At 36.8% G+C, this 19863-nt stretch overlaps 1 protein-coding gene across 1 annotated transcript in view; it reads left to right on the forward strand.

The window, feature by feature from the left end:
- USH2A (usherin) overlaps positions 1-19863 on the forward strand; it is a 398473-nt gene that overhangs the window by 205081 nt on the left and 173529 nt on the right. The window contains exons 35-36 of the mRNA XM_075707636.1: positions 6181-6332; positions 10260-10422. Of these exons, the coding sequence (XP_075563751.1) occupies positions 6181-6332; positions 10260-10422 (315 nt within the window). The remainder of the gene's footprint in view (positions 1-6180; positions 6333-10259; positions 10423-19863) is intronic.

Raw genomic sequence — 19863 nt, forward strand, 5'->3', positions numbered from 1 at the left:
TAATCAAATAAATATAAACATATACATACATATATTTATATATACATATCAACAGCACAGGATAAAGACTTATAGTTTGATAAATAAACTTCTACAAGCTTCCTTTAAAACAACTAAAAGTTGGGAATACATGACTAAATTTGCATGTTGTATCTTGTTGTTAATACAGCATTTACTACGTACAGCTTGTCTCTCCTTTTAAATACAATAAATAGGTTGTTAGGAAACAACTGAGGGTGGTAGCGCACCCTCAGTAAGTTTGCAGATGACCCTGAGTTAGGGGGGAGTGTCGATCTGCTGGAGGGTAGGAAGGCTCTACAGAGGGACCTGGACAGGCTGGATCGATGGGCCAAGGCCAACTGTATGAGGCTTAACAAGGCCAAGTGCCGGGTCCTGCACTTGGGTCACAACAACCAACCCCATGCAACGCCTGGGGAAAAGTGGCTGGAAAGCTGCCTGGCCGAAAAGGACCTGGGGCTGTTGGTCGACAGCCAGGTGAATATGAGCTGACAATGTGCCCAGGTGGCCAAGAGGGCCAGTAGTATCCTGGCTTGTATTAGAAATAGTGTGGCCAGCAGGAGCAGGGAGGTGATTGTCCCCCTGTACTCATCACTGGTGAGGCCACACCTGGAATACTGTGTTCAGTTTTGGGCCCCTCAGTACAAGAAAGACATTGAGGTGCTGGAGCGTGTCCAGAGACGGCCAACAAAGCTGGTGAAGGGTCTGGAGAACAAGTCCTGTGAGGAGTGGCTGAGGGAACTGGGGTTGTTTAGCTGAGGAGATATCTTATCGCTCTCTACAACTACCTGAAAGGAGGTTGTAGTGTGGTAGGTGTCAGTCTCTTCTCCCAGGTAACAAGCGATAGGACAAGAGGAAATGGCCTCCAGTTGCATCAGGGGAGGTTTAGATTGGGTATTAGGAAAAATTTCTTCACTGAAAGGGTTATCAAGCACTGGAAAAGGCTGCTCAGGCAAGTGGTGGAGTCACCATCCCTGGAGGTATTTAAAAAACGTGTAGATGTGGTCCTTAGGGACATGGTTTAGTGGTGGACTTGGCAGTGTTAGGTTAACGTTGGACTCAATAATCTTAAAGGTCCTTTTCAACCTAAATGATTCTATGTTTCTATGAAATACAATAAATAGCTTGTTAGGAATGAGCAACAGATGTGATAAGGATCAGGAGAGCTTTATAAAAGAAATTATATTTTTCTGTCCCGTGTCCCGTCATCCATGGAAACTGGAGGTTTCACAGCATCGATGACAACACTGTTCACCTCTATTTTGGGGGTCTGAACAATGCATTTAGGTAATTACCAAATTTGTCATATAGCCTACTCCTCTGTAATCCCGAATACACCCTGTGTAGACCTCCTGTGTGTATTTCTCCCCTTTAAAAATATTCTCTGGTATTTTCACATCTTCCTACTATTTGAAACCCATAAAGTATTTTTCCCTTGGTACTGTTGTTATTCTTTGGTGATATATTGATACTATGCATGTTGCTGTTAGAGGGTTTTCCTTAGGGTCAGAACTGATGGAAGGGATTCAGCGAAGTCAGCTGAGTTGTTAAGAGTGGAAGAATTGCTATATCATAAGCATTTGGCAGTCAGAAGGGCATTAGGGGACCAGGGACTTTGTTTTTTCACCATAGCATGCTCACGCTTGCACAACAGTCAAGAAGGGATATGCAGATTTTCTCTCATTTCTCTTCTTTCTTCTCCCCCACGTTTTTTTGGAGTTTCAAAAATATCATATAACTAATAACATATTTTCCCATTCTCCTATTTATTTCTTCCCAATTTCCTATTTCCATCCCTTTCCTTATTTCATAAAAAGAATTAAAAAAAAAAAAAAAAAGCTCTAAAACTTGTCACTGAGCAACTGCTTAATCAGGAAAGCTTGCATTGTTCCATGACTTTGTTTTGTTCATTCTCAGCATATCTTTTGGGCTGCCTAGTGGCCACGTCATTTATAATCGCTCTCTGTGTCAGTATTTTAAAACTGCGTAGGAGGCTGAAAAATATCATAGTTGAGAAGGCTGAAATATGAGAACGACCAGCAGAAGGAACTTTCCCTTAAATTTTCTTACTTCAGCATTTTACTGGTGTATTCTCATAGACAGAAGTTCTAATGTAGCTTCACCCCTCCCAAAAGACAGAAACTGTTTCCCACTTTTGACTTAATTGGTTCAAACCTGGTGAGTTTCAGTCTACTAGGTGTAAGTAGTGCTTTTTGAAATTACTGAGCTTGGCTTTGTTTCAGGTGGAAACCTCAGAATTGCAAAGATTTGCATATCATAAACTGACATCTTGTTAGTAGATCTCTGGGGCCATTTCCTTTATCTCCCTCCTCCTTTCTTCTGATACTATATGACAGAAATTACTGTTTATTTCTATGGGCTGAGGAAGCTTATTATCTGTTGCTGATGTTGACTGGGTGTGTAGGCTGACTGGTGTTTGGACAGCATAGACTTTACTATGCTCTCTTGATATATATGGAGTCTAGCTGCTTGCCACCAATTAGAAAAAGTTAAGTGGGATTAATATGCTACCCTTGAGGCCAAAGGTGGCAAATAGGATTAAAGGCTACTTGGCTTCTTCATAAAGATGGCACAATGGGGGGAGTCAAGCTTTGAGATGCAGGACCATTTAGATGTCAAAGGCTAATGTTATCCAAACATGGATAATGAATTTCTGGGCTCCATTTTTTGTTGAATTTAAGGCCAATTTACATTATTTTGTGGAAAATTTTTGTTTTATAGAAAATGGGAAATGGTACACCTAATTCTTTGTTGAAAGTTGCTTCAGAAATGTCCTTTATATACCAAGTGTATATACCAAGAAAAAACATTTGGAAGATGACATGCTGAAATATATTTGTAATATGCATGTTTTCTTTTGTCCTATTTTCAAACTGACAATAAAATGGTTGATGGGTCACGGCCCAGAGGTATGCCAATTTACAGCAGAACCCTGCTCTATTTCTATCACATATATGTCACATGTAGGTAGTGTAATATAAGCAAATTGACCATTTAGTTGAGGGCAAGATATGGAGAGGCTTGTGAAATGACATGTGGCACGAAATATTCTGTTTTGAGCCTTCACTATTCTAGTGGTCTCAATAAAGAATTGTATATTCTTCAGAACATATCTGTTATAGTCTTGCCATATAGTTTGAGGTCTGCTCTTTTAAAATCCATTCACATAAAAGTGACCTTATCTCTTTTCACCGTTGAAAATTTTTCTTAGATGGTCACTTCTCAAAAACGTCACTTCACTTGTGTACAGATCATAGATAAAATCAAGTCTTGATCTGGACTATACCTTCCAAGGCTATATGGAATTTGTATGGGAAATATTAGGTGTAGTAAAAATTGATATATAAAATTATTCAGTGAACTAATCCAGTACTTGTTCCTGCAAATCCTTGTGCTTGTGAGAGATGACTTGTGTTTGTAGTCAGTGAGATTGATGTAGGTAAAAGTATGTTTGCTTAAGATTTGACCTCTAGATTGTACCTTAAGTGTAAAGTGCTTGTAGCACTTTAGATTCAAAACCTCTTTTCATCTTTAATGTCTAGAATATTATTGACAGACTATATGGCCTTATGCATGGAGGGGAGAGGATGAAGAAAAAGGGAAGGGCTTTCTTCAGTTTAAGCTTAATTTGCATTGTTGAATTTCTTTTTGAAAGTGAAACATAATTGTGGTATAGTCTATAGAGATTTTGTCTTCAGTGAAACCAAGATTTAATCTAGCTACCTAGACTTAATAATTATGAAGAAACTGAATCTTTTCATGGTGACCATGTGTTGCTCATGAAGTCTTGTAAATCACAAAAATGTGCTATACACTTCAATATTTCATGGATGGTAAACTTCAGGAACATCTAGCAAGTCTTGAGAAGTGTGTAAACTTTGGGCCAACTTTGAACTTTTTCTCAGTATGCTTTGGAAACATATACAGGTGAAATAGAGAGGCTTAGTTAGTTATCCCTTTCCAAAAAGAATTCTTGTCTAATTTAGAAAAATGGCTTCACATCTCAAAGTCAGACTACTAGCCCTTTTGTTCTGAAATGTACTTTTTTTCTTTCTTTTCATTCTGTAATTTTTTCCATCAGAGTCATATAAGGCAAAGGCAGAAGTAAAATCAAGAGATAATGGATCAGCTTGTTAGAAATGATTGTTCTCTGACAGTACTGGGAGGACTAACAAAAACTCACAGCGTTGACCAGCAAGCTGCTTCTCAAGAGTGTAGATGCTACATAGTGCTGTGGGTTTAGGAACACTTTAAAATAATGGTCCAGTTATTTAATACTGAGTTACAGTGTGGTTCCATAGAGGTATGTATGACACCCACATTTATATAAAATGATGTCATTATGATTCATACTGTTACCATAAATATCAAAGGAATTAATAATGGTTTGTCCAGGACTTTAAAGGGTTAGTGCTGCTGGTATAGGTACTTAAAGTACTTCAGTGGAGCTCTTTTTCCCCTGTAAAATAAATCCTTAATGCCAGTGTTCACATTTTCCCTCTGAGATTAATATATTTTTTTATATATATAATTTGTTTATTTGATGTAGGGCAAATATCAACCATTAATGCCCTTGCTTTACAAGGAACTAGACACGGAACCCCGAGGGATTTTTGCTTTAGGAAGCCTGTCAAATGTGGTAGGATTGATAGTGTGAGATTTATCAGGACTTCCTCCCACACACACGCATCTCGCTGTCTGACTTGAGTTTAGCGTCTTGCTTTTCTAGAAGAGAAAAGAATCGAGGAGTCTGTGAATCACTTCACCATACTCAGCTCTGCATTGCTTTAGCATATAAATCTTTTGAAGTACAACTCTTCAAACCTCAGCTGAAACAGTTGTGTATACACTTTTATTTACGAAGTATTTCTTCGTTCAACAGAGGGGAAAATATTTTCTCAATTTCAAACAGAATCTTCCTCAATGCAGTTCCAAACAATTCAGTTTTAAGGGAAGGAAAGATGAACTGAGCTATATTTTTACAATACGAAGATGTTTTCTATAATGGGAAGATTAGAGGCATCCTCTGAACTGAATTCACTTCTAATAAATCCTATAGCTTTGCATTTATTGGCCTTAAGATTTCACACTTAAATAGCTTTTAAAAAGGGAGAATATTCAGAAATGAGAAAGATGGAGGAATAACCCTGAGAAAAAGGATTCCTTTGCAAGCTTAACTTCCAAAGTCTAAGCAAATCTGTAAAATCCAGTCTTTAGTTCATTAAATTCAAAACACTGTGTATGTATAGTCTGTACAGGATTCATGCTATCCTATCATGCACCTTTGGAAGAACAGAGATTTGTATTTCCTTGAGATAAGCAATCACCTGCAATTTTTGAGTTACTATTAGCCAATTACACCAGAAGGATCATTCTCTCCTCTTTCTAAATGTTTGTTTTGAGTCTGTAAATATGTTTTCTTTCTTTAGATAGAATAGGTAAGGAATAGTTTACTTCAGGACTTTTACTACAGCACATTGAGAAAGAAAAAGTGATCCATACTATTTTGTGGTTTTGTTTAGAAAAGTGGATAAAACTATTAAAAAATACCCAAACAACAAACCAACAAACAACAAATTAATGAAGTATCTAGTTTGTTGGAAAAATGCAGAAAATCTGAGATAACTATCAACAAGAATGAGTATCAATAAGGTGTTTTGCATGACAAAATTAATTGTCACCGATTTATTGTAGTTATAGCACTGGCTTGAGTTGTCCTTCAACGTTTCAATTATATTGTAGATCACTATTTTTTTTTTTCTAAGTCTAAAGCTGTTAACATGTGAGATGGTTTTGTGTGCCTTTCCAGTTCTTGTTTCAATAGCCATATGCAGAATAGGTTGTGAAACAGAGTTGCCTCAGTTTTCCTGATTCCAAGGTGATGTTAGCTGCTATTCAGAAACAAATTTGTTAAGTGTAATTGTTTTCAAAAGGTGCAATCCACTTGCAAGGTTTTCAACAGTTAAAGATGGGAGAGTGTGTTTCTTCGAAGTGTCGCATACCCAGTCCTCCTAAATGCTTACCTGCTTAACTGTAAACTGTTTGAAATACTACTACTACCACCCTAATGTCTGTAGCATTAGTTATATTCTAAAACTCTGTAGCTCTTTAGACATTGAGTGCTATCACATTGTTTTATAGGTATTATTACTAGCTATGGATTGTATATGGATGGTGTTCTGATGCAAAATTCATCACAGCGAAGTTGTTATGCTTATGGACTTGCTCCTTGGAGTCTGCATTCCTTCAGAGTCCAGGCATGTACTGCAAAAGGTTGTGCTTTGGGTCCATTGGTGAGTACCTTAATTTGCATTCTGGGAGTGTAATAAATGTCAGATGGCAGCGAATATCAGAGTAAATGGTGATGATTCACTCTGGTCAGTACTAACCCATCTGGCAAAATGTGACATTTAAAAAAAAATCCTGTTTAAGAGCTGCTAAAGATTTGATAGGTCATTGTTAGGCACCGTTCCAAAGTAGAACATAGGTACAGTGAAGAAAGGCAAAATCTGAGGCTGAAACACACATTATTGAAATTAAATAGAGTTAATATGTTTGAAAGGTGCAGATGTGCTTTGGCCAGATTTATAAGGACATATATAAAGAAAGAGTTACTGTTCCAGTAATGAGCAAATTTCTAGCTGCCTGACTGAAAGGACTGAAGTTAACTTGAGAACTGCAGAATCCAGAAGTAGCAACAGGAGCAAGGAAAATATGGTGATTCGTAAATATCTTTTGAATGCAAGTATGTGATCCAAATATTATACTGGACAAATTTTAATAGTCTTGTTCAACACCCCATCTTTTCAGGATTTGAGAATAAAGGAATATTAAATTTGACATGTGAAAAACAAGCCTTCTGAGGCTTTTTTATTTTGTTAAAGGTTTTTAGATGTATAGCTGAACTGATAAATCCAGCATGACTTTATAGTACTGTAGCTGATGAATAACTGGAACAATATATGCTGTGCTTGATTTTGCTTTCAGGCATAACTGAGAAAGAAACCTGTGTTAATTCTGAGATTTAACTTTTGTTTAATTCAGCTTTATGTGTGCATTTTTAATTTTACTAACAAGAAAAGGAAGAAAAAAGAAAAAAGGAAGATTTGGGAATTTTTCATGTTATGTTTATTTTTCCATCGTAATTTATAACATCACTATATTGTGCTCTGGAAAGAACTTCCAAGTTTTATTTTTATGATATAATTCATTAGTCACATTTCCAATATTCATTCCAAGATTGCTTGCTTTCAAATGCAGGTAACATTGTCTATCTGTAGAAGACGACTAGACTTTATAACCATTAAACATTTTATAGCTTGCTCTACTTTGAAGGATATTTACTCTTAAAAGCTTGAATGGCTTTTCGCCAGTTTTTCTTGTACATTTTTTACAACTTCACATATATCCCAAAAGCAAACCTTGTTTTAAGGTTCGTGATGTGCAATAACCTAATCCATTGTGTTAGTAGTGATGTTTAAGACAAGTTGTTACCAGACTTTGCATACAGATGAAATACGCATATTTTCACTACTTCTGTCCTATCAAATAGGCATCATAAGGACAGAACAGAATGGCAGTAGTTAGGGTTTTAAAAAATATTTTTAGTAACCTTTTTTGACATCTCTGCTGAACTGCAGACTTGTAACTTGACTTTTGAAACAATTCAAAGTAGGGGTCGCTGTAGCTGATACTCATCTGCATCCCATGATCAGTACGCAAACTGTTTTCCAAAGCCAGTGATCCATCTCTAATCACAGGAACTGAAGTACAACATCTTTATTTAGGCTCACCTAAGTGCTGCCAGGAAGTTAAAGCACTGCATCTTCATTTGATTTTTTTGAAAGATTTTTATATCTATTACAGAATAAATCCAACACTTAAAAAAACCCCAAACAAACCCCACCCCCCCCCACCCCCCAACCTAAATATTTTGTCTCTACTCTAAATAGTATAGGAAATATCTCCCAGCAGTAAACTGATACACCTTCAGCTATTTTTGTTGCTGATCTTGTGCTTAATGTGCCCTAATCGATGATGAATGCTATGTGACTGTCCTAAATATGGGATTTCTCCAGTTCATGTTTCTGAAGGTGGCTCTGAAGATCTTAATCAGTTATGAAAGCATTAGAAGTTACTGTGTTTCAATAACTTTTTTTATTTGGGTTAGTTTTTGTTTAACTTTCTTTTTCAGTGACTATGATTTATTTTTATGAGATGCAAATTGGTAACATGTAAATTAAGACATGTTAAATTTTAATCTCTTTCTAGTAAAGCCAAGATATTGCTTTTGTGCCTGTTCTAATTGGCTTTTGTTGCTTAAAAAGGATTAAAAATATGTATTATTAAGAAATAGTGTAACCTCTAACAGCTTCTTTAGAGGAATTCAGAAGACCTGCAATTCTGCTGGTTTTGAAATGTGTTAGCTCTTGTAAATATCTTGCAAATAAATGGAAATGGTCAACACTGAATATTTGTCATCTCAACCCACTGCTATTAAACTTCAGTTTTAGGGTTTTAGCTTATGGGTATGCTAGGACTTTTTTTTTTAAACTTAGGTGGATGTCAATGTTTTCCCAACGCAGTTGTTATTCTTACCCTATGATTTAGTGTTACTTATATGATAGCAGAGTATTTTTATTAAGTTATTAATAAACACATCTGAAAATATCACAGAATTGTGTATAAAGTAATGTTTAGAAAAAGAAATATGAAACAGGTTTTCTGTGCCATAATTTTATATACAGAATGTACATTTTTTTATACAAAATACTATTTCCAAAATACTCTGCAGAGGTGTGGCTGTAGAGGATACTACATGTACTGATTCTAAACAGTGTTTCAATAGGTTTTTATACTGAAAAGAATAGCAGGTCATAAAGAAAAGGCTAGAAACACAATACAGCTGTTGCAGCTGCTTAGGATGCGGTACAGATTGCTAAAAATGCATACTGTTTTAAGAATATTTTAATCCTCTTCAGTAGAAAAAATAGTTGGTATTCATTTCTCCATGTTTCTGTTGTGGTGAGATCGGAGTACCTGCATTTAGCAGCACAACTTTTCAGGAAATTATTTTATTTTAGAAAGCACAGTTTACTCAGATTCTTCCATAAGGATGTTTTTGACTGAAATACCCAAATAATCAATGTGGCACTGATCCAATACATTTGTGAAACATTTGTTTATCTTTAGGCATGTGCTTTATCCTGTTGGCTTTACTGCAACTGCTCACCTATTTTAAATATAATAGAGTGTATGAATATAGAAGTACATGTAGAGATATTGAGGCACATCAAAGATATAGCCTGGCACTTGTAAACAATAAGCTTTCCAAATTTTGCATGCTAAAAAGTAAAACATTCATGTTTCAAGGACAGAGACAGTATGCTTGGTTATTTTGATGACAGAGCAGGTGTGGCAGATTAAAAGAGCATTTATTAGCACTCCCATGAACTTGCAACTGAGAGGCACTTAGAAAAGTGTGAAACCATCTTATACCTTAGAAAACACAAAATAAATAATGTATGAGAGACAAACTTGTTGCCATAAAACATAATATTTTGTTCCATAGCACTGAATGTGTACTACAAGTTGTGAAATTTAAATACTAAATTTCTATAATATTGAATGAGTATTTATTTATATTCAAAAATCTTTCACATTCATTAAATTTTCCAGCTCCTTTATCATATTTTGTTTTTCTTAAAGATCTACTTTTTATTGCAATTTAAATTTGTTAGGTGAAATTAGAAGTTAATTCAGGGAGCAACCAATAATCTGCAAAGGATATTTTTCCTCTATCAAATATCTATAGTAATTTACTACAGTGTTTAAAAGCATATTCCTTACAGCTGTCTTTTAAAATGCAGGAAAAAAAAAAAAATCTGTGGTCTTTTATTGCTGCTTCCTCCCCTAACACTAGGCAGAGATCATTCATCCACATGAGGTGCAATGGTGTTTTCAAGAAATGACTCTTTCATTCTTTTCTAGTATTTATTTTCTGTTCCTTACAGGGTTCTCCATATAAAGTATATTAGTTGCTGGACAGCTTCAAACATATGTAGATGAAAGGAAGGTAAAATGCTTAAAAATTAGGACACTTGCAGTGTTAGTTACGTTTTTTTCTAAACAAATAACTTTTCTTAAAATTTTGCATTTCTCATTCCTTCACTGTTTGTAAACTATGGCAACAAACCTTGATCTCATGGTTGAACTTACAGGTAGAAGCTCGGACCATGGAAGCTTCCCCTGAGGGAACAGTTGATATATTTGCTGCTGTCGATGGGTCCAAAGAAGTTAAATTAAAATGGCTTGCCCCAAATAAACCTAATGGAAAATTGACCTACACAGTCCTTGTCACTGGTATCTTCTATGCTGATCAAGGTATTTTTTTTTTTTCCTTTATAATAAGTCTAATAACAGCATTGATACTAAATTTTTCTGCTTTTTTGCCACTCCATTGATTATTTTAGAATTATCAATTTTATTCTTTAAGAACTGCTGCTTTGATTTATGGTGCTTTACATTTGTACAAACACATAAATTGGCAAATAAAGATAAGCCCTCTGCACTCATTTAGTCTCTAGATATACACATGGAGTCTTATCTTGCAACCTTCACTCAGATAAGGAAGCTATACTCACAAAATTTCAGTTGGTTTGCTTATATAAGTGGGAGCCATTCATGAGAGCTGTTCATATTATGGTTGATTGTGGGTATATTTGAAATTTATATAAGCTACAGTAAAGAAATAAGGCTTCCAAACAGCCAGCTACCTCAAAAAGTATGCAATTAAATCAGACACTTACTCCTAAAAAGAAGAAAGGAAAAGAAAACGGACTCTTTATTTCTATATAACAGAGAGACTCACCACATGGTACAAAAGCCTGAAAAGTAACAATTAGCTGTTAAGCCTTATTGTATCGTGGGCTGCTGTTTTGTTTCCACTGGTTTATGTTGTGTGGTTGTTTTTTTTTTTTTTTTCTTATGTCTTTTAAACCTAAACATAGCAACGTGGTCTTGGGTGAAAATGTTGCTAAATCAGAGTGGTAGAGTTAGTGAAGTTACACCTGTGTAAAAGACTATATAAGGCACTAAAGAATGTAAATGGACATTTTTTCCAAATGTATTACACAAAGTGCCTATTTTTCACTTGAAAGTAAAATGCTGTGTTCTCTAATTATTATAAAAATGTAAAATACTTGGGCAGTGAATAAAAATGTTCACAAAATGCGTGTGAGCATTTAATATGTCAATTTGAGCTATTAAGCATGCTCTAAGGTATAATAAATAATAAAATATTGTACACAAATAATGTTTATGAATTATACCTAACAATGTTGTCATTAATTTTTAGTGCACTTTAAATAGCATGATTGACATCAGGCAACTATAAAAATGTTTTCTTATGAGTATAATATAAAATTGTGGTTGAAAATAATGTTTGGATGACATTTAATCCTTCTATGTACTGTACGCAAATTTAATCAGTATTATAAATGCAGTAACAGATAGAGAATTGAATCACTGTTGGCTTCATAACTTGTCTTTTTTTCTGCTCAGAATGAGAACGATTTGTTTTTTCCAATATCGGTGCTAAAGAGAACATACATGCTGTAATTGCTGTCCTCTACAAAGTAGTGTATAAATGAACTTGTTTGTGTGCTGTTTGGAGAAACACATTCATTGAAGAGCGTAATGTGTAGTAGGCAGTCTCAGCTGACCCCTCACAAAGGCTGTTGTGTCCCTTTTTTATGCAATGAAGGCTTTGATGTATTCTGCTGTGAAGCACTTGTAAGATTATGAGGAGAAGGAGTGATGATCAATTTGAAAAAAAGGAGCAACATTTTGGCTGGACCCATGACAGCACAGCCATTTCCGCCAAGGCAGCAGGGTGAATAATGCAAAAGCCATATTCCCCTTGTGTTTAATCTTGCATTGTTTTTGCAGAGAAAATTTCTGCTTGCTTTCTAAGTCATGTCATCCTCGGTTGTCATCCCGTCTCTCAAACCATCAAAACGGTATTAAATGTTGCAAAGCTGTGCAGCTAGAGAACTTTCAAAAGTCAGAACCCATTTGCAGAGCAGCCCTTGTAGAAAATGTATTCTGTTCTCGGCAGAATTTTCCTTCAGTTCTTTCCACTGAGAAGTTTACTGATTTCTCCCAGTGGAATCTGCTGGAATTTATCGGTTCATGGTTGGCAGTCACAGATTAAGGTAAATGTCGATCCGTAATGACCCTCTACATGTTAGTATTGCAGTAAAGCTGGGCTTTTATGTCAAAGATATCGGAGAGGGAGCTATTACACATGACAGGGGTGATCAAGGGACTCCAGACCAAGGCAAGCATTATTAAATATTGACTAGTTCTGTGATTTATGTAGAGCTGGAGGAAAAAAGTGACTTTTTAACCATTATATATTCTTCAGCAACGAAAACCAGCCATTTATCTCCTGCTGGTAATAAAGAACAGAGTGCCTGCATATTTTAGTGGAGGGAAAACCTGGCCTTATAAATGAGATGGACTCTTTCATGATAACATTTCAGTTTGCTAATTGCCAAAAGCAAAACAGGCAAATTGGAAGCAATTATAAGAGTTGACTTAAAGTGGCTGCTATGTTAGTTCAACTCAGGAGAGCCGGGTGGTGGTGAAAGAATCATTGGGGAATGGAACCCAGAAAATTTCATTATGTTTGTTCACTGTTGCTGAAACTTTGCTTTGCAATGCTAAATAAGTAAAGAGTGTTTCCCCCCAGAAGTCAGAGCTGTAGCAATTGACATTTATGCTGGCTGTTTTGGGGGCATGCAGGAAGGAAATTAAGCATTAATTCATCAAACTTATATAAGACATCATCTGTTCACTAGATTTACACAAAGCTTATTGAATTGTCTGATGGCTAATTGGTATTTTCTTGACATAATGAACAACTGCATTTCATCCTTTGCTGCAATGTCTGTTAAAGAGGCAAGGATTAAAATGTAAAAATTGGAGGTGGAATTCACCTAGAAGGGCTGCATATAAACATCAAAATACTTGCACCCATCGCTTGAACTGGTGGCCTGCTCAGCAGTATGTAAGCTGTCAGTTTGGGAAGCTTGCTAGACAGATTTTAGATCTCAGATCTGTAAGGTCACATAAGTGAATAGGTTTCAAATATTGTTGCGTAACAAGAATTTGTTGCAGTGACCACACTGATATTTTTGTAATTTCCGTGTATACAGCTCTCAATTGAAAAATCTTCATTTAAATTCATTATTATAAATAAAACCTCAAGCTTCTGGTAGGAATCTGAGTCTTTAACAGATGAACATATCATTTCCCAAACAGTGCAGTCACCTTCTCTTATTAAGAAGTTGTTTAACTATGTTCTGTTGCAAAGCACTTCAAAGATTACTAAATGTCAAAATAATGTCTGTTATGAAGGAAGGGGAGATGGGGGAGATTTTGCTTGACTGGCTGGCTGCCGAGTCATTCCGGCCATGACCTGTTTTTATTTGAAAGTAGGGATACCCAATTACATAATGTCAAAACCCACTTCAAGAAAAGCCTGTCAGATATAGAGTATTGGCGGGGGGGGGGGCGGGGGGGGTGGCGTGGGGGGATCACAGATTTTGGCAACGCTTCTATAAAAATGTAGTATTTATTTACTTTACTTACTTAGATACCTGTTTCTAAATGAAGTAGAATTAGAGAGAATTGAAACTAAAGAAACCTGAATAAATATTTAAGCATGTTAGGGCATATTGCGGAGGTATCTGTAATTTGATAATGTGGGGGTTATTGTTTTTGATCAAAGAGCTGGATTCATTATATCACTATCTTTTTCAACTGTAACTTAACTACATGGGACCTGAAAGGTCTACATTCAAACCTAACATATCTCCATGGCATTTTTTTTGATTTTTTTTTCTTTTTTAAAAAAAGTAAGGGATGTTACGCCTCTGAGGGATGGACTCATGAGACACACTTTTTGAAGCACGGAAATCCTTCTGCATAAGTATAGCCCCTGGACAGAGCAAAGGATACCACTATGAGAGCAAACGCTTTTTTTCTAATGCATGTTGTATTTCTATATTTTTACGCTGCCATCCCTACTGTATATTGTGAAATCTGCTTGATGTGTTGTTATCTTATCAGTGCCCTACTATAGCATATGGTATGTTGAGATAGCAGGTTGATGACATGGAAAGTGTTTAAATAACATGTAACTTCACACTTTCTCTGTCATGAACTTGTTATTCCAACACTTTAGAGACACCAGCTGATCTAATGCTGAATATTCTATAGACGTCCCCAGGCTCAGCTCCTTTTTTGTCCTGTTCCAAATTTTTCAAATTTCACATATATATGTCTCTGTCTGACTGTCTTAATATTTTATGTACACTGTTCTTCCACCAAATGGGCCTGCCATTCATCATATTTGTTTAAGATATATAACTTTCCATCCAGCTGTTTTTACAAGTATGCATACCTCATAGGAATTCAAGTGAACAGCTTGAGAGCTTATTGGTTATTTCTTTGTTATAATAAGTTGTATTTAATTTTAGACTGTTTTCTAATGGGGCTAGGTCATCTTAAATAGTTTGCAAAAGATTTAAAGTTGCTGCAGGGCTTTTTTTGGAGTGGGGAGTATTTATCCTCTTACAGTAAAAACAATACATCAGTAAAGACTACATTTTAATACATAAAAGCAAGAAAGAATGTTCTAAAGGTACAAACCTCCTTAAATTCCTGACTTTTGAATCCAATATAAACGTTTCTTAATGCATGCCCTGATTTTTCATTGCTGTTTAGTTCAGATACTGATGATGATACTTAGTTTTGGATTTTTGGATACTAGCATGGCAAGGTCTTGTTAAATAGTGTGCATCTAGTCAACATTTATCAATAGCCAAATGGGAAGAGAAGGAACTACTATCATAAACTGATTGAAAAGGTCACTGTGGAATTGCAAGTGTGAAATGTAGATCATCAGGTGATAGTTTGGATTTTCTGCCAATAGAGGAGGAAACTGATAATGGATTTTTCCATAGTTTGACCATGCTTTAACAATGTATGCAAGAGACATATCTGTATCAATTAGTCTTAATTTTCTAATTCAACTGTTTATTTTTCTGACAATCTTTGTCTTTGAAAATACTTGTTAAAATACAGGAAGGAGCTTTGTTGGGTCTGTTTCACCATTCTGATATATACAGGTATGTTTTCCAGAAGAGCATTTGTTCCCAGCAAACTGCACATGGGGATCAAATATGACTTTAGAAATTGAGGGCTCTGTCCCAATTCTGCAATGCTCAGGAAACATGTTTTCCTGCAAAGGCAAGTTGTTTGCCTCAACTGATTTAAGTCCTGGTGCCTCCTTGGAAGAAGCCTTAAAGAGGAATTTGTTTTGCAATTGGTTAGTCTAAGGCACGAAATACTAATATTACCAGATCACAAACAGCTTTTCTCTCTTTAAGAGGAATCATAGAATCGTTTAGGTTGGAAAAGACCTTTAAGATCATCCAGTCCAACCATTAACCTACACTACCAAGTCTACTCTAAGCCAATCAAGGGTAGACTAGACTAAACCATGTCCCGAAGTGCCACATCTACCCATTTTTTGAACACTTCCAGGGATGGTGACTCCACCACCTCTCTAGCCAGCCTGTTCCAATGCTTGACCACCCTTTCCATAAAGAAATTTTTCCTAATTTCCAACCTAAACCTCCCCTGGCGCAGCTTGAGCCCATTTCCTCTCGTCCTATCACTAACTACATGGGAGAAGAGACCAACACCCACCTCACTACAACCTCCTTTCAGGTAGTTGTAGAGAGTGATAAGGTCTCCCCTCAGCCTCCTCTTCTCTAAGCTAAACAACCCCAGTTCCCTCAGCTGCTCCTCATAAGGCCTGTGCTCCAGACCCTTCACCAGCCTTGTTGGCCTTCTCTGAACACGCTCCAGCACCTCAATTTCTGTCTTGTACTGAGGGGCCCAAAACTGGACACAGTATTCCAGGTGTGGCCTCACCAGTGACGAGTACAGGGGAACAATCACTTCCCTGCTCCTGCTGGCCACACTATTCCTGATACAAGCCAGGATGCTGTTGGCCTTCTTGGCCACCTGGGCACACTGCTGGCTCATGTTCAGCCACCTGTCGACCAACACCCCCAGGTCCTTTTCGGCCAGGCAGCTTTCCAGCCACTCTTCCCCAAGCCTGTAATGTTGCATGGGGTTGTTGTGACCAAAGTGCAGGACCCGGCACTTGGCCTTGTTAAACCTCATGCAGTTGGCCTTGGCCCATCGGTCCAGCCTGTCCAGGTCCCTCTGCAGGGCCATCCTACCCTTGAGCAGATCGACACTCCCACCCAGCTTGGTGTCGTCTGCAAACTTACCGAGGGTGCACTCAATCCCCTCATCCAGATCATCGATAAAGATATACTTCAAGGAGTTGGAGTTCTTGTTATTATCTGATACACTTTCAATTCTCAGAGGACTTGAGGGGGAAAGAAAAGTGACAGAATCAGGCTTATTTCCCTCAAGAAGTTTTCTCATTCAGCCCTATTTACCCTCAGGGTGGTTTAGATTAAGTACAGGGTCATTTTTAATTGCATCTGGATATCTGAAATTAAGTTCTAGTACAGGAAGAATCAGGTATTACCTCTTTTCCAGAGGAGAGAGTTGGAGGAAATTCTTATCTTCCTACCTGTGTCAGATGACTGAATTAGCACAAAACGAATCCAAATCTGTAGTCCCCTGGATGTTGTGATGCATTTGAATGCAAGTTTGACATAAAGAGAATCCTTAATTAACTATATGTCCTTAGGGAGTTTCACAACACAAAGTTGCAGGGTTATACTCAGAACTCTGTTGCTCACGAATGTAGAAATCAATGTACGTTATTTTGTTGTTAGTCTGTTGGTTTTTTGGGGGGTTTGGTTTTGTTTGTTTTTTTTTTTTTTTTTTTACTTTTTGTAACTTCTGTCGTTGACATGTCATCCAAGGTTCTTACTTGTCAGCAATGTAGTTCATCTGGTATTTTTGTAAAGGGAAAAATTATTCATCTGGTAACTCTGCTTATTTGGAGATTATGTACCAGAAAGCTTCCTTGCAGCCTAGTCATTCTCTTGGCAAACTGGAGAATTCTGACAGCAGAATGCAGCATTTTCTGGTCAACAGGAAAAAAAAAAAAAACAGCTGCATCTATAAACAAGTTGACTTTTGCATATATACATTAGAATTTTGTTCATCTAATCGTTTTAGTTTAATATTTACTATATTTATATAAATAAATAGAAGGAAACACAGACTATCTATTAATATGGCTTCTATTAAAAGGTTCCTCTTATAATCTTGATTGGGCACACCACTTTCAGTATACTCTCCAATCAGAATTCAAATAGGGAATGTTAAGAATCAAGCTAGTACATAAAAGCAATGTCTGCTGGGGGAAGACATGCCACCTGCAGATGCCAACAGAAGTGGGGAGCGGAATGCTGAAGCCCCTTAAAGTTCCTAGCCTGTCTTCTGTTGAAGGCTTGAGAATGGGGAATGAAAATTCTGTGGGATGTTATCATCAAAGATGCAGCAGCAGGTAAGTGTTTTATATTTAGATTTGGTAATTTAAAAAGAGCACAACAGTTTTTGAGAATTAAACATGTTTCAGAAATGACTAAAACATTTCCGAGTGACTTGCTATGCCAATTTTCATAGTGAATTTCTTTTAGACATACTTGTTTGTGTAATTACCTCAAAATAGAAATATCTAAGTATAGATTTGCATTTACAGTTGTGTCGTGGTTTAGCCCCAGCCAGCAACTAAGCACCACGCAGCCGCTCGCTCACTCCCCCTACCCCGATGGGATGGGGGAGAGAATCGGAGGAGTAAGAGTGAGAAACACTCCTGGGTTGAGATAAGAACAGTTTAATAATTGAAATAAAGTAAAATAGTAATGCTAATAGTAACAGTATAATAATGATAATAATAATAATGATACACGAAGCAAGTGATGCACAATGCAATTGCTCACCACCCGCCAACCGATACCCAGACAGTTCCCGAGCAGCGATCACTGCTCCCTGGCCACCCCCACCCAGTTTCTATACTGAGCATGACGTCATATGGTATGGAATAGCCCTTTGGTCAGTTTGGATCAACTATTCTGGCTGTGCCCCCTCCCAGTTTCTTGTGCGCCTGGCAGAGCATGGGAAGCTGAAAAAGTCCTTGACTAGCATAAGCAGTACTCAGCAACAACTAAAAACATCAGCATGTTATCAACATTCTTCTCCTACTAAATCCAAAACACAGCACTATGCCTGCTGCTAGGAAGAAAATTAACTCTATCCCAGCCGAAACCAGGACAAGTTGCTGCAACTGAATATGCAATACCTGACAATAGATACAACTTCAGATGTGCTTTAATATTTGCAAGAAAAATTCTTTTACAAAAATGGCAACATAGTCATTCCATATATGTAATCAAATCGTATGATTTATTTTCAAGACAAGCTATTTCTTAAAAAACTTGCTAATTTTTTTTCCTGTTGTTGAGTAGTCATTAAGTCTTTCCTCTCATGTAGCTGAATATTCAAGAAGCAGGTACCAAAGAAATCTGAATATTTTTTCCATAGTAGGTAAATATCAGGACTGTGTTCTTCCTGCATTTAATCACTTACCAAAGATGTTTGTAATATCATGTGTTCCTGACCAGGGACAGACCATTTTCTATTAAGGACAGGAAAAGTCGTTCCAACTTTACTCCAATAATTTAGGATTGCTCAATAACCCTATACATTCTGCAACCTGAATTCCCTAGTAGTAATCCTTGATTATTTTTTTTTATTTATACGATAGGTACACTAAATCTGACTTTACTAATGTCAGTAATTAGCAATACTAGTTACTAAGGAAAATAATCCTTTCTTCAAGAAGCTGGCCCAAGGAGAGTAGAGATCCTTGACCTTAAAAGAAGGGTAAAGTTTTCAAAAAGAATGTGAATCTGAGAAATTGTGGTGATATTAATGATATTGGTAATTTACCAGTTGCCTTTGTAATATATAAAGAAATATATAATCCATTTCAGTTTGTTGTACTGCTATGATGTTGCACAGTGCCTGAGGTACCTCAGTGCCTTAATGTTACTAATGCTAAGGACCCCAAAGCCGCTGAGGCAGTGTTTTCCAGAGCCTTTCTGGAAGTATTATCTGTTATAGTTCTCATGCTGTTATTCTTGGATTATTTTTCTTATGGCCTTGTACCTGCAAACCCCAACAGTATTGTTACAGAGAATCTTCATGGGAGCAGCTATGATGCTGTGAGAATTGTCTCTCCCCACCAGGTCTTTACCTCCCAAAACCTAGTACACAACAAAGTTGATTATAATAATTTAAATGCTTGATAAGTATTATCCATTAATGTATGTACACAGATGTTTAGTGATAATTAGTGTACAACACTTGCGCCATGTGAACATACTCCACGCAGCACAAGTAGCATCATAAATGGGAACAACCAATAGGGAGTTTGAGCAGTTCCCAAAGGAAAGTATACAGTTGCAGAAGGACAGCATGGCAAAAATCATCATCCCCACTGTGAGCAACATTATTGGCATATTCATCACCACCTGCTGCACCAGAGAACACCCTCCTCACTCCTAAAGTAGGATGCTTTTGTGGGAGCCCTTAGCTGCTTTTCCAAGTGAGCCATTAAGGAGATTTTTTCATATTTCATCCTCTTCCTCCCTCATTTCCTCTGTCTATCTCCTTAGTTTTAGCTACAGACCTCACTAATAAAACTCACTTGTCTTACAGATGTTTGAGGGGGGGGGGAAAAAAAGGGATGCATGA

The sequence above is a fragment of the Pelecanus crispus genome, chromosome 3 (assembly GCF_030463565.1).
Source record: "Pelecanus crispus isolate bPelCri1 chromosome 3, bPelCri1.pri, whole genome shotgun sequence".
Lineage (NCBI taxonomy): Eukaryota > Metazoa > Chordata > Aves > Pelecaniformes > Pelecanidae > Pelecanus > Pelecanus crispus.